Source organism: Typopeltis vanoorti, chromosome 2 (assembly GCF_054136105.1).
Source record: "Typopeltis vanoorti isolate ZY-2024b chromosome 2, IOZ_Tvanoo_1.0, whole genome shotgun sequence".
Lineage (NCBI taxonomy): Eukaryota > Metazoa > Arthropoda > Arachnida > Uropygi > Thelyphonidae > Typopeltis > Typopeltis vanoorti.
The window spans coordinates 122,040,234-122,055,792 of record NC_143550.1 but is presented as its reverse complement, the minus strand read 5'-3'; the positions used below and the strand labels follow the sequence as shown (position 1 = coordinate 122,055,792).

The 15,559-nt window shown below is 37.8% G+C and overlaps 1 protein-coding gene across 1 annotated transcript in view; it reads right to left on the bottom strand.

Moving 5' to 3' along the window:
- The window catches only part of LOC150109397 (WD repeat-containing protein WRAP73-like), a 187,339-nt gene extending 172,903 nt beyond the window's left edge, over positions 1-14,436 (bottom strand). The window contains exons 1-2 of the mRNA XM_090407895.1: positions 14,219-14,436; positions 11,582-11,677 (exon numbers count right to left, since the gene is read on the bottom strand). Of these exons, the coding sequence (XP_090264021.1) occupies positions 11,582-11,677; positions 14,219-14,287 (165 nt within the window). The 5' untranslated portion in view covers positions 14,288-14,436. The remainder of the gene's footprint in view (positions 1-11,581; positions 11,678-14,218) is intronic.
- Positions 14,437-15,559: the final 1,123 nt, after the last annotated feature.

The window sequence follows — 15,559 nt, the reverse complement described above, 5'->3', positions numbered from 1 at the left end:
ATCCGTTCTTCTGGTCAATGCCTTTTATTCATCCTCTTTTGGATCCCTGCATGAAGATATTGGATCCCAAACATTTCGGCGTGATCTCTTGATCTTTCATTTGCACTTACCGTTTCTTTGTTCTTCTACTGCACTCTTTTAATCCTATTTCATTGGGCAGCGGAAGCTCATCTGAAGTTGTCGGTCCGTTTGACACTGACCTTGAAGGTGTTTACAAGTGGAGCTCGCAACCAACTTTCACATGTCCTTAATTAGGAGCTATCACACAACGTTTCTGGTGGCAAGGTATTGCCTTTGTTCATCTAGAAATTTCCTTCTTAGAGAAGTAAGCACAATCAATTCCCGTAGGATTATTTACGTTAATATTTAGATTTAATTATATACAGACAAGACATACAAGGTCATTTTTGTAACAATCTTACAGGACTTACTCCGTAAAAATTGATGTAAATGCTTTGTCATTTTGCAGCTATATTGAATTTTTACAATGGCATATCAGCCTGGGTACTATGCGAATGTGCAAGAAAATTGACAATGCCTCTGATGGGGTTGTTCAATCTAAGTTTAAACTCTAGCATTACTTACTCCAAGGTTGTGCAAAGAGGGCAAAATAGTTCTATTATATGAAGATGACTCCAAGACAGATGTAGTAAACTACAGAAAAATTTATTATTATTATTATGGGTGACTCCAAGGAGTCCTTAGACTCATTGAGAGAGAGGCCCTAAACATCATGTCCATCACAACTATTCGACATTCACACAGTGTCTATCATACTTTGCCTTGAACTCATTCACTGTCATAGCACCCATAACAGACTCTGGCAGCTTATTCCACTCATTCATCACTCTAAAAGTAAAAAACCCAGCTCTAACATCCTTACTAACCACACTCTTGCCCAGCTACCATGGATGTCCCCTAGTCCTCCCACCACCAGTCCTGTTCTCAAAAATATCCTCTGATTTAATCCTATAGAAACCCTTTGGCAATTTGAATGTCTCAATCATATCTCCCCTTTTCCACCTATCAACCAATTTCTTCAACCTACAAATCTTCAACCTGTTTTCATAAGGTTCATTCCATAGACCTGCTATCGTCTTGGTCCCTCGCCTCTGGATCCTCTCAACCTCCTCCTCCCCATCAACAAGAAACCTAGGTGACCAGATCTGGGCACAGTAATCAAGATGGGGTCTTATCAAGGCTCGATACAGAGGAACAATAACTTGCTTATCTCTGCTCATCAAAGTATTCTTCAGCAATCAAGTGATTTGATGAGCTGATTTAGCGACTTTTGTGATGTGCCCCGAAACTGCAACTCCCTATCCACCAACACTCCCAAGTCCCTGGCCTCATCAATCTCCTGGAGTACAGTTCCACCAATGTGATATACTGCTGCTAATCTTTTCACCTTAAAATGCATACATTGACATCCATTCTACTTAGCCCATACTTCCAATCTATCCAAATCATCCTGCAAAATTTTGACATCTTCTGCATTCATTATTGCCCTATTCAATTTAGAATCATCAGTGAAAAAATGAACCGTTCCTTTCAGATCCTTCCCTACATCATTAATGAACAAATTAAACAGCAGTGGTCCAAGAACAGAACCCTGCGGCACACCACTAGTCACAGGCCGTCTTTGGGACTCTACTCCTGAGTAAACTACTCTCTGGTATCTCTCCATCAACCACCCTCCTATCCATCTCACCAATCCTATATCCATTCCCATATGTTGCAGGTTACGGATTAAACTTCCATGTGGTATCCTGTCAAAGGCCTTAGCCAGGTCCAGCAGTATCACTGTAAACCCATTACCCTTATCCAGTTCAGCCGTCACTGTGTTATAAAACCTAAGCAAGTTACTGAGGCATGATCTACCCTTCACAAAACCATGCTGTCCCCCACACAGTATCTCATTTTCATCAATCCATTCCTGTATTTTATCTCATCTCATCTTCCTTATGCCCTCTTTTACTTTGCGGTGTCGAGGGTCCATTGATCATCGGACCTCACTCCGTTTACAGGATAAGGTGGTCAGCCTTATGCCCCTGTGTATCCTATGGCCTGTAGTGTTGAGTTCTCGAGGCCAGTTTGCCTGCTTTGCGGGATGAAAAACCCCAGAATAAACTGGGGAAAAAACCCTGCTGTCCACGCCCAAGACTGGCTAACTTGGCTATGGATGAGGAAGATCCTTCAGCTCCTCACGTCACCGACGGGAATCAAACCTAGGACACTCCTTCCCCAGGCATATGGTTGCGAAGTGCATTGCCACTAGGCTAACCACGCAGAGTATTCCTGTATTTTATCCTTGATAAAATACAGGAATGAATTGATGTAATTTGCAACAGCAGTCTTGGATCCTCCTTTACGCAGTGGAATTATTTTCCCCTCTTTGCACCTATTCGGGACTAAATCAGACCCGAGACTCAGATTAAACAATTAAGGTCAAGGGCACTGACAATTCTTTAGTCGCGTCACATAAGACCCATGCTGATATACCATCCAATTCCACAGATGTATTCACATTAAGGTTCTATATTAGACTATTCATCTCCGCTTCATTCACAATTCCCATATAAACTAATGGTTCCTTCATTCCTTCCACGTCATCTGGATGATATACTCTTGCAAAGTGCTCACTCAGTAATTTCACTATATGATTGATTCAGTGACCTCCCTACCATCAGCGTTCCTTAAAATCATTCTGCCGTGTACAGTTTTTCTTTTACTAGCAGCATAATGAAAGAACTGTTTGGGATTCTCTTTAGCTTGCATGGCTAATTTCCATTCATAATCCGTTTTGCCTTTCTCACCACACTCATTACCCTTCTGGCCTGTGCTTTATACCATTCGTGTGCCTGGAGGTCACTTTTCTCCTTAAATTCCTTCCACAGTTGTTTCTTTTTTTGCAACTCAAGTTTAATGGTGTTATTCATCCATTTAACCCTTACTCGATTTACTATTCAGACTCTAGGTATACAGTCTGCCATAACCTCCTGCAAATGTCCTTGACCACTTCCCATGCCTTATCAACATCCAGCCCTTGCAGTTTTACATGCCATGGCACTGAACCAAGCAATCTCCTAAGCTTGTCATACTTGCCAGCAAGGTAATTCCACATGTAACCTATCTTAATCGAAAATCTTCCAGGTCTAGACCCTGTGATCACTCTCACCAATAGGTGGCAACGTGGTCATATTCATTACAGTCAAATTCTCAGATGCTATTACTTGGTCAAGCACCCTCGAATCCCTAGTATTTTCCATTACATGCTGTCTCAGATAGTTATCCCTCAGTAACTGAATAAAATCCAGTTCTTTCCTCACATATGTCCTCTCCTCCTTCCAATCAATGTTACTATAGTTGAACTCCCCCATAATAATTACCCTCCTTCCACTCATTTCATCAATTTGCCTATGCATACTATCTCCACCATCTATTCCATCACCTGGTCTATAGCCACACCCAACTGTAGATTTTTTTCCGTTAGTCTCAATCTGACACCAAACAGCCTCAAATCAGCTCCTTTCACTATCCTGCAATACTTCTATTCTCCTTGGTTGCAGTTCATCAGCTATCATCAATAACACTCCTCCCCCCATTTTATTCTCTATGTCCCTCCTGAATATATTATACCCTACACATTCTATCCCGCTAACTATACATCTTCTGTGAGCCATGTTTCACCAATGCCAATAACCTGTGGCCAGGAAGAGCCAACCAAGGCCAAAAATTCTTCCTTCTTGTTCCTAATACTCCTGGCATTAGTATACATGAAATGCAGAGGTCCATTTGTCACACCCCTATCTTGATGCGTTATACTAACTATCCCATTCTGATTTCTTGTCCTTCGTACTGGCACGGGCACATATAAACATTCTTACACTCAACTGCTTCACTGATATCTGCATATCCACTTCCTCCCCTCCTTAATAGTTCTAGTTTCCCTGATTTTGCACATCCACTCTCACTTAACTCAGCAGCACTTTTTCCAGTCTTCGTACACCAAATCCATTCAAATGTAAGCCATCTATCTTGTACAAATCCTTTCGCCCATCAAACTCACTCCACACCACATCGTCTGCATGACTTGCGCATAAAGTTATTTGCGATTATGGCCCGCCCAAACTCTTCTCTCATACCACAGCAACAGACTTACTATCCTAACTCTGTCACTCTTTTCTTTTGCTACCGCTAATAATTCCGTCATGTCCTGTCACATATCCAATTTATCTCCTTTCAAATCATTCGTTCCGGCTATCATTTCTTTCACCCTCAGCTTCTGCGCACTAATACTCTCACTTGCATCCTTAATTTTCGCACCTGGTAAGTACGATTTAGTCAAATTCTATCTATCGCACCTCTTACTAACTAGTCACCGTACAACACTCTTTCCTTCATTTCTGAAACACTCCCAATCATACGCTTATTATTCCTTTCGTACACTTGCTTATTTCCGTTTGCTGAGGCACTCGGGAAAAAGTTTTGACTCGGGAAAGCGTCTCTCCAACTGCCGCTTCGCCCTATGCATTATTTCACGTAACCGTGCAATCTCACTCATTACAGCTAAATTCTCATTTTTTTTCATCATTCAAACCATTTTCTCTCTCTGTATAATTACTTCCACTCTCTCTTTCATCACCGCTCTCACTGCTATCTTGTACAACATCACAATTTACTGTCAAATCACTATTTTCTCTCTCATTCTGGCTTTTTTCTACAACAACTATCTCATGACCTGACCCACACTTCAATTCCTCACTTTCCTTACACTTTCGGCACAGTCTCCCACCACTATCATTATCTATCCAAACTCCAGCCTCTTTCAGGAATGCATACATACCACACGTCACACTGGACGAATTCCCTTACATTAAAGTTTTTGAACAAAGATGGCAAAGTCTCGGTCACTTATTTTTCGTCTCATTAGTGCCATGTGCTATCAATCGTAACTTTAAACTACTAGTTTAATTAAAGCGGAAATCACATCAAAAATCATACACAAACACCAAGCTACCAAAAACAAACAATACTACATCAAGATTAAATCAATACTGCCAATTTATTCTCAAAATAATACTTATCTTTTCGGGAGCTCTCTGCAAACACTACACACCGTGTAGCCATCTAGCGGACACGAATTATATCTCAGGAATAGTTGTTAAGGTATAGGAAAAGTTGGTTAAGGGTAATAAACAACAGTGAGTGGATAGGGATGCGATACTCTATAATGGACAAAACAGCTTTGTAAAGGGTAGATCCTGTCTAAGTAATTTATGCATGTTTTATAAAAATGTGACAGCAGATTTGGATAAAGGAAATGGCTAACAATGATACTAATGGACTTTGCAAAGACATTTGATAGAATACCACATGGAAAACTATTACAAAAGTTGAAGCAAATGGAAATGGATATCAAGCATGTAGATTAAGATGGCTAAAAGACAGACACTAGAGAGCATTATAGGTAGAGTAGAATAAAGGAAAATGAGGGTGATTAGTGGAGTACCTCAGGTATTCTGTACTAGGGCGACTTGTATATCAATGATACAGAGAAAGATTTAAAAGGGGATATTTAGTTCTTTGCTGATGATGCAAAACTGAGGGAGGACAATGTTGATAATGGTGATGTAAATAACCTGTGATATGATTTAAATAAATTGGCACTGTGGGTAACAGATAATAATCTGTTAATTTAATGTTGCAAAATGTAGGATTATGCACTTTTGGTGAAAAGGTTACATACTATGTATCAGGTTGATGGTACTGAATTGTAAAAATTGATGACACTAGGAGTGCTTAAGGGTCAGGGGTACTTTAGAGTCAAAGCTATATAACTGAGAGGAGACCTCCATACAGCCTTTAAAGGAATAAGGAGAACAGACCAAGGCTTCTGACTTAATATCCAATCCTCACTTCTTGTGGTTCATTCAGTATCTACCTGGATACTGAATGAACGAGGAAGTGCTGGCAATTTAGGATTTAGCTGATCAAATTGTATTCTTATTGTCTTAAACCACAAATAAAATTATGGCACAACATAACAGAATTTCATGCCAGCTGGGGCATCGCCTGGTTAAACAAGGCACATGTCGTTTTTGCTAGGATACCAGGGCAAACAAAAGCAAAAAAGTCAGCTACTGGAACAAATCCTGAAACACACCCCAACTCAACATCACCAGAGTTCAAGATTGGTACTATCAACATAAGAAGCCTGAATGGCAAAGAAATGGAGGAAGCTGAGAAAGAACTGGATAAGTAAAAGATCGACATAATAGGGATGACTGAAACAAAAAAAGGCAAAAATTGGTGAGATCTTTCTGAGCAATAATTACAAAATGTTATATTCAGGCAAAGACAATCAAGGAAAAGAAGGAATAGCTATATAATTCAACACTAATCTTCTTGAATGGCAAGCAATATCAAGTAGAGTGATGTGGGCAAATATCAGAATGGGAAACTGGACAATGAGACTTATTTGTGTCTATGGTACCACAGAAGGTTCTACTAAGGTAGAAGAGGAGAATTTTTTTCAGGCTTTAGAGAAAATAACTGACACAATAAAAAATGAAAAGTTCATCCTTGTTGGAGATCTAAATAGCAGAGTAGAAAATGATTGTCAGACATACAAAAATACTTTGGGAAAATTTTTTTTCCCCAAAATATTTCCCAAATACCAAACAGGTATTTGACAATCATTATTATTAGCTTTGCTCTTTTGGGAAGACCAAAGCTAATAATAATGGCAAATACCCGTTAGATTTCTGCTCAGGACATGGACTAGTCATTACTAACACCATGTTACAACATAAAAAAATGCACAAATTCACATGGTGAGAAGATGCAAGGAATAAGAAAAGTCTCATTGATTATGTTATTGTTGATAGTGATGTTTTCTCAATGGAAGGATACTAGAGTGTACAGAGGATTTGAAATTGGAACTGATCACCATTTATTCTTGAGCAGGATAAAATTGAATTTCATATTGAAAAGAAGAACATGTAAGAAAGTTTTAAAGTGAATAAAAGTTCAAAGCTGTATAACTAAGAGGAGACCTCCACATAGCCTTTAAAGGAATGCGGAGAACCGACCAGGGCTTCTGACCTAATGTCCAATCCTCACCTTCTCGTGGTGCACCCTGTTGGGTATCTACTTTGATACTGAACGAACGAGGATGGGCTGGCAATTTGGATTTAGCCGACCAAATTGTATTCTTATTGGTTAAACCAAAATAAAAAATGATGGTACAACATGACAAAATTTCATGCCGGCTGGGGCGTCGCCCGGTTAAACAAAGCCCCCGTTGTTTTCGCCAGGGAACCAAGGCGAACAGCGAAAAGTCAGCTACTGGAACAAATCTGAAAACAAACCCTAACTCAACATCACCAGAGTTAAAGATGGGTACTATCAATGTAAGAAGCCTGAATGGCAAAGAAATGGAGCTAGCTGAGGAATTAGATAAGTACCAGATCGACATAATAGGGGTGACTGAAACAAAAAAGACCAAAACTGGTGAGATCTTTCTAAGCAATAAATACAAAATGTTATATTCAGGCAATGACAATCAAGGAAAAGAAGGAGTAGCCATAGTATTCAACACAAAATACGAGGCTAATCTTCTTGAATGGCAGTCAGTCTCAAATAGAGTAATGTGGGCAAATACGAGAATGGGGAACTGGACAATGAGACTTATTTGTGCCTATGGTCCCACAGAAGGTTCTCCTAAAGTAGAAGTGGAGGAATTTTTTGACGCTCTAGAAAAAGCAACTGACACAATGAAAAAGGAAAAGTTGGTCCTCGTTGGGGATCTAAATAGCAGAGTAGGAAATGATTGCGAGACATACTAAAATATTTTGGGAAAATTTGGAAAAAAGAGCAAAGCTAATATTAATGGCAAATATCTGTTGGATTTCTCAGATATTTGCCATTAATATTAGGATGGACTGGTTATTACCAGTCCATCCTAATATTAATGGATTAATATTAGGATGACTGAAACATGGACATGGACTGGTTATTACTAACACCATGTTCCAACATAAAAATGTGCACAAATTCACATGAAGAGAAGAGGCTAGGAATAAGAAAGGTCTCATTGACTATGTTATTGTTGATAGTGATGTTTTCCCCCTGGTGCAGGACACCAGAGTGTATAGAGGATTTGAAATTGCAAGTGATCACTATTTAGTCTTGAGCAGGATAAAATTGAATTTCATATTGAAAAGAATAACATGTAAGAAAGTTTTAAAGCGAATAAAAGTTGAGCAGCTCTCAGATGTGAACTGTAGACTAAAATACAGAAAGATTATTGAAAAGAAAATGAAAGAATTTGAGAACAGGAATCAAACCTTGGAGATTCAGTGGCAAACTCTGAAGAAAACATTGATTGATTCTGCCAGACAGGCATGTGGTGAGGTTGTGTGCAAGGATAAAAATATCAGAACTCCCTGGTGGACACAGGACGTTAAAGAGGCAGTGAAGGAAAAGAAGAAAGCATATCAAAAATTCCTGTCAAATAAGTCAGCTTGTGCTCTTAGAGATTACAGAGACAAATGCAAGAATGCTAAACACTGTGTCAAACTAGCTAAACAAAAGTCATGGGAGGACTTTGGCAAGAATATAGAAAATAAATATCAAGAAGGTGGCAAAACATTCTGGAGGTTGTTGAAGAAGCTTAGGAATGGAGGAAAGAGTGCTGTAAAAGAAGTTAGAGATGATAAAGGTGACATGAAAACAGGAGAAAAAGATATCCTTGAAGTATGGAGTAATTACTTTGAAAAACTGATAAATGAAACAAGCAATGATGACAGCACAGTGGTAAAAAACACTGACCAGGCATGCAATCAGGAATACATATCCATACTTGAAGTAGAAAAAGCCATCAAAAGCTTGAAATGTGGAAAGGCAGCAGGAGTAGATGATATTTGACCAAAAATGCTGAAGTATGGTGGTGTAAAAGTCCTACAGTGGCTGCACTGCATAGTTCAGAAAGCCTGGACAGAGGGACGAATTCCCGATGATTGGAGTAGAGCTCTCATAGTACCGAAATATAAAAAGGGAAATAAAACTGAATGTGAGAATTACAGAGATATTTCCCTACTGAGTGTTCCTGGCAAGATCTATGCAAGTATACTTGAGAAACGGTTGAGAAGAAGTGTGGAAGAAAAGCTGGATTCAGGCCAAACAGAGGCTGTCAGGATCAGATCTTCGCCTTACGACAAATAGTGGAGAAAGCATGGGAATATAACAAAGATCTGTATTTAAGTTTTGTCGATTTGGAAAAGGCATATGACAAGGTGCCAAGAGAGAAGTTATTTAATACGCTGCAGTTAAATGGTGTCAATGGGGCATTATATTAAGCAATATTTAGTCTTTATTTGAGTTGTAAGTCAGCAGGAAAACGACCCAGTTAGAATTGAAGGAAGTTCAGGAAGATGGTTTAATGTTAAATCTGGTGTGAGACAAGGATGTACATTATCCCCTCTGTTATTCATTATATATATGGATCACATTATGAAGGAAAGCGGTATTAAACATGATATCAAAATTGGAGATGTTAATGTCAGCTCTTTACTTTATGCAGATGATCTTATACTTCTAAATAAATCCGCTACAAGTCTGCAAGATTCTCTGACTAAATTGAATAGCTGTTGTAATAGATATGGTATGAAGGTCAGCAATAAAATGACAAAGACAATGAAAATAGGCAGAATCATTGAAAATGTCAACTGTGTTGTGAATGGAGAACTTGTCGAACAAGTAAAACATTTCAGCTACTTAGGCACGATTTTTACTGAAGATGGTGAATTAAATATAGAAATAGACAACAGAATCAGCAAAGCTGGTATGGTGGGAAGTCAATTCAATAAATTCATATGGAATAAGCGAGAAATTAGTCAGAACACTAAATTAGCTGTATACAAGGCAGTGTTCAAACCAGTTTTAACTTATGGATCCGAGAGCTGGGTCAGAAGTAAAACATTTGACCAAAGACTAGAGACCGCAGATATGAGAGTCCTGCGAAAGATTATAGGCATGAACAGATGGCATCAATGGCAATATCATATTAAAAATGAGGATATTAGGAAAGAACTTGACATTGTCAGCATCCAGGAATGCGTTAGCAGAGCTAATCTCAGGTGGTATGGTCACTTAAATAGGATGGGAGAGAAAAGATTAGCAAAACAAGTGTTCTCTGCCAGGTTGGCAGGAAAACGACCCAGAGGAAGACCAAGATATAGGAGGATTGATACGGTACAAAGTGCCTTAGACGATAGAAATATAAGATCTGATAATGTTGGATTCTTGACAAGTAACAGACTGATTTGGAGGAAAATTGTAGATAAGAAGTTAGTAATGATGTAATTTTTTCATGTAGTACTATCATATCCTGTACACCCCTTGAGGGTACATGGCAGGAATTTGATGATGATGATGATGATGATAAAAGTTGAGCAGCTCTCAGATGTGAACTATAGACTAAAATACATAAACATCATTCATGAAAAAAATGAAGGAGTTTGAGAACAGGAACCAAACCTTTGAGATTCAGTGGCAAATCCTGAAGAAAACATTGATTGATTTAGTCAGAGAGGCATGTGGTGAGGTTGTGAGCAAGGACAGAAAAATCAGAACTCCATGGTGGACATAGGAAGTTAATGAGGCAGTGAAGGAAAAGAAAAAAGCATATCAAAAAGTCCTTTCAAATAAGTCAGCTTGTGCTCTTAGAGAATACAGAGACAAATGTAAGAAAGCTAAACTAGCTAAGCAAAAGTCATGGAAAGACTTTTGCAAGAACATAGAAAAATAAATATCAAGATGGTGACAAGATATTCTGGGATTGTTGAAAAAGCTCAGAAATGAAGGAAAGAGTGCTCTAAAGGGAATTAGAGCTGATAAAAGTGAAGAAAACTGGAGAAAAAGATTTCCTTGATGTATGGAGTAATTACTTCGAAAAATTGCTAAATGAAACAATAAGTGACAGCACAGTGGTAAAAAAAAAAAAAAAAAAAAAAAATGCATCCTTTATCACTCAAGACATTCACCTCTCTAGCTATTAACTGTGTATAAATTCCAAACATTTCCAACCTTAAAATACTTTCTTTCACATTTGAGATGATGCACCAAATACTCTGCTAAAAATTCTTGATGCTTGTGTCTTTTCTACAGATATTTCCATTGGCATTATTCAGTAGAAATGACATCCAGTATTCTCTCATTTCTAACATGCATTTACAGTTTGACTGCTAACCCACCAAACCCTTTACTCCCACTTATCTCTCATTCAATCTATCTGTGTTCGGTGAAAAGCTCTCACCATGAAGTATTACCCAAAGACTACAATCTCAAACTCCCAGAATCATTTTTGGCAATTGACAAAAATGGTTCTGGGTTTAAACATGTGCAATAGTGAATATTATTACTCATAATGAAGTATTATTATACAAGAATGTCAACAAGAAAATCTCTTTTTATAGTTGTCTGTAATAACTTTATTATGAATTTTTTAACTTTTTTTTTTTTTGATAAGTTTCTGGGGTTCTGAATACTACCTTCATACTAGAAAAATGGTACTTACTTGCAGAATTTCAATGGTATCCATACAGGTAAACACATGATATACTTGTAGAGTTTTCACATCACGTATCAGAAGCCGAGCACTTATTGATGATCCCTGAAAGTTTAAAAGATTTTTGTTTTTAATTATAAGTATTTGATGATAATTACTGTTCATTAATAATAAAATAATGATGAATTAAATCATTAATCATTTAATTATTGATTAATGGAAGCCTGAAGTGACTTGAAAAAGTTCCATGTTTGGTCTCTAGAGCAGACTTTCTGAACTATGTACAAAATAAATTTTAAATTTTAAAAATAAAAAAAATTAAAAATTAGTAAAAACAGAAAAATATCCTTAGGAGATATATGGGGTATGTGGTAATAAAGATGATTGGGCCAGGGTAATTGTGATGAGGAAATCACAACCAACAGATAACTGGGGTAGGACTAGTGTTTATTATTATTATTATTATTTCGGGCGACTCCAGGAGTCCTTAGACTCATCGAGGGAGGCCCTAAACATCATGTCCACACAACTATGCAATTACATTCTCACAGTATCTATCATACCTTATCTTGAACTCGTTCACCGTCATAGCACCCATAACAGACTCTGGCAGCTTATTCCACTCATTTACCACTCTAAAAGTAAAGAACCCAGCTCTAACACCCCTGCTAACCACATTCTTGCCCAGCTTCCATAGGTGTCCCCTAGTTCTCCCGTCACCAGTCCTGATCTCAAAAATATCCTCTGAATTAATCCTATAGAATCCCTTTAGCAATTTGAATGTCTCAATCATATCTCCCCTCCTCCGCCTATCAACTAGTTTCTGCAACCCACAAATCTTCAACCTTAGTTATAGACCTAAAAGTGTTCACTAGAATACCAAGAATACATAACTAATAATTTGAGTCTGTATGTCCAGATGATGTCATTGCATGACAAAATTCAACTGAACAAAAACCATGTGAACAAAGAACAAGTGAAGTGCTGTTCACTTTTACAAATGCTAAGAGCATCAGAAATAAGGGAGATGAAATTGTTTCACTAACTATTTACCCAAAAAATGTCAGAATAAGTGAAATATAGTTAAATGAGCACATCTTGATGGAAATAGAAGGGAATAATGTTTTTCATAAGGATAGAAAAAATAAGGAAAGGGGGGAGGAATGCCACTGATGATAGCAGGGAGAGAGATATAAGAGGGGAAACAGTTGCAGTGGTTTTGAGGCATTGTGATGTAATGTGGAAGTTGACAAGAAAAGATATTTAGTTGGATGTTGCTATAGGCCAGGGAATGTAGAGGGAGGTTATGAAAAAATGTATAAGCAACTTGGGTTAGTGAACAAGGGAAGGATGATCATTGTGGGTGATTTTAATTATGATAACATAGATTGGAATGAAGAGAGTAAATTTGAGAGTAAAATGAATTTGAGTATGTGAGAGACAACAGAGGATGTGACCGAGTGGGGTTTCACATTTCTCTTCAGCTGGTGAGTGATCATGAAATGATCACCTTTGGATACTTTTACAAATAGAAGTTAATTCTAATGCTTATGACATCCATTCTGAGAGAAAAAGCTATAACCTTCATCCTCTACCTCTGTAGGATTTGTTCTTACATGCAGCATCTCAGAAAAGTCGACAAAACTTCTACAGTCTGAAATTTAAAGCAAGTCTCCTTTCACTCTATTTGCAAGATATCTTCCTCCTTGTGATTTCCTAAAAATCAGGTACACTGCCAGCATGGGTTCTATTACTTGAGTCAAACAGGAAGGCTTATGGTTGTTCACTAGAATACCAAGAATACAAGAATACTTAAATGATATATTGAGTCTGTATGTCCAGATGTCATTGCCTGACAAAATTCAACTGAACAAAAACCAAGCCTTCAAACATAAGCCAAATTTTGATCTAGTACTTTAAGTCTCCCCAATGTTGCAAAATACTCATCACATTTTCATTGTTTTTTTTTTAATATGCATATAATTTTATTTAACTGTTCACTACTTACTGAACTCTAATGACATGTTAGAGCTGGCAGTATAGTTACATGAAGCACGCATTTTATTATGCTTAAATCGAAATATCGTTTTCCATTCTGCCTGCCTTTCATACTGTAACCCATCATTGCACTGCAACAACCTTGCTACTAAAGCGAAATTTTTAAAAGAAATAATGAAACTGTAAATATTTGATTCTTGTTGGGAGAAATATTAATATGACTTGTGACTTGCTTTTTCGATTGCAGATGAGTTAGCCAGTCATATACGAATGTAGCAGTTTCATCTCCCAGGAACTTGAATTTCCTCCCATAAAACTGGAAACCAACCAAACAATTACACATAAATTTAACAAAATTGGTGTGTAGTGCAGTCCGTGGATAGCGTGGTGTAAACTGGAGCACCGCGATGATTTCTGGGACTCCATGGAGATGCCATGTAATAATTAATAACCGCTAATTATTTACATGAAATTACACATTATGTTTCATTTCTCGCAATCAGATATTTTCTTGTTCGTGGAAGTGGCATGAGAGCAAACCGAGATCCGCCTTCCCTACAAATTGAATATTTCTAGCATCCAACATTATGGTTCTTTAAAACACCAGTGCAAGAAAAATCTCTTATTTCATTTGTTTTCACTACATACCAAAAACTGTCCATTGGGCGAAAAGCAACACAATTGGTTTGACTGCTTCAGCAGTTCAGTGAAGTTCATGTTTCCATACCAAAAATCGCATTACCTAGAAAATAGTTTAAAATCAAACTTAATCAGTTTAAGCATTTCGAATTTTCGCAGAACAGAGCACGCTGAAAAATGAAGTCACAAAATCCACGTGAGGAAACGATACACAATTAACAAAACAAACCAACCGCCAAGTATTTGGAAAATTCAAAATAGCACGAGGCAACGTAAATGATATTCAACGTTAAATAAATAAATAAAAACCTGGAATGAATTAATATGTGTATAAATTTATTCCGCTATCATATATGTAAGTTTATAGCGATTAATTAAGAATTTATCAAATATTTAATACTACTAATAATAATAATGTTATTATTATTTATTGTTTTTATTTATTATTAGTGGTAGAACTAGTAGATCTCAAGGAAGTCAAGGAATCATCGAGGAAGCAATACTTCACCTACACATACTCGGATTTTTCTACGGTACAAGTAAACTGGTCAGATGAATATCCATCCATTTACTCGTCCGTTCAAGGGCGAATTGATACGCCATTAATACGCCTATAAACCCCTCATTAGGGGTTTATAGGCATATTAATGCAGCCGGCTCGCCACTCATCTGTCGCATCCCGTAAGGGCGGTATTCTCGACTGTAATCCATCTGTGTTCAGGGAGTCGGTTTGCCTGCTTGCGGATGAAAAACCCAGATAAACTAGGGGAAAACCCTGCTGCCCACGCCCAAGACCGTCTAACTTGGCTATGGATGAGGAAGATCCTTAAGCTCCTCACGTCATCGACGGGAATCGAACCTTGAACAATCCTTCCCCAGGTATATGGTTGCGAAGCGCAAAGCCACTAGTCTAACCGCGCGGACCGGATGAATATACGAAACCAAAAAACATAATGCATTAACCTCTGCTTGCATTAGTCATAATCCCATGAATCTAAGCCTCGAATGGATACACTTTTCTGCAGATCCATTACGAATAAGATATAAAGATAAAGTAATTTGTAATCCTCAATCTTCGTGCAGAAATGGGTACGCATCGAAATTTAGACTCATGGAATTAGGACTAAAGCAAGTTGAGGCTAATGCATTCTATTTTTCAGTTTCGTATACTCTTCTGCCCAGTTTACTTGTACTGAAGAAAAAGCCGAATTTCCAGGAGAGAGAGAGATGTACCACATCCGTATGAGACAGAGTAACTTACCTTTATTTATATATCTCTTAAAACAATTCTCTCCGCTATAGGTGGGATTCGAATACTCTTCATATCATATCAAACAAAAGCTGCCAACA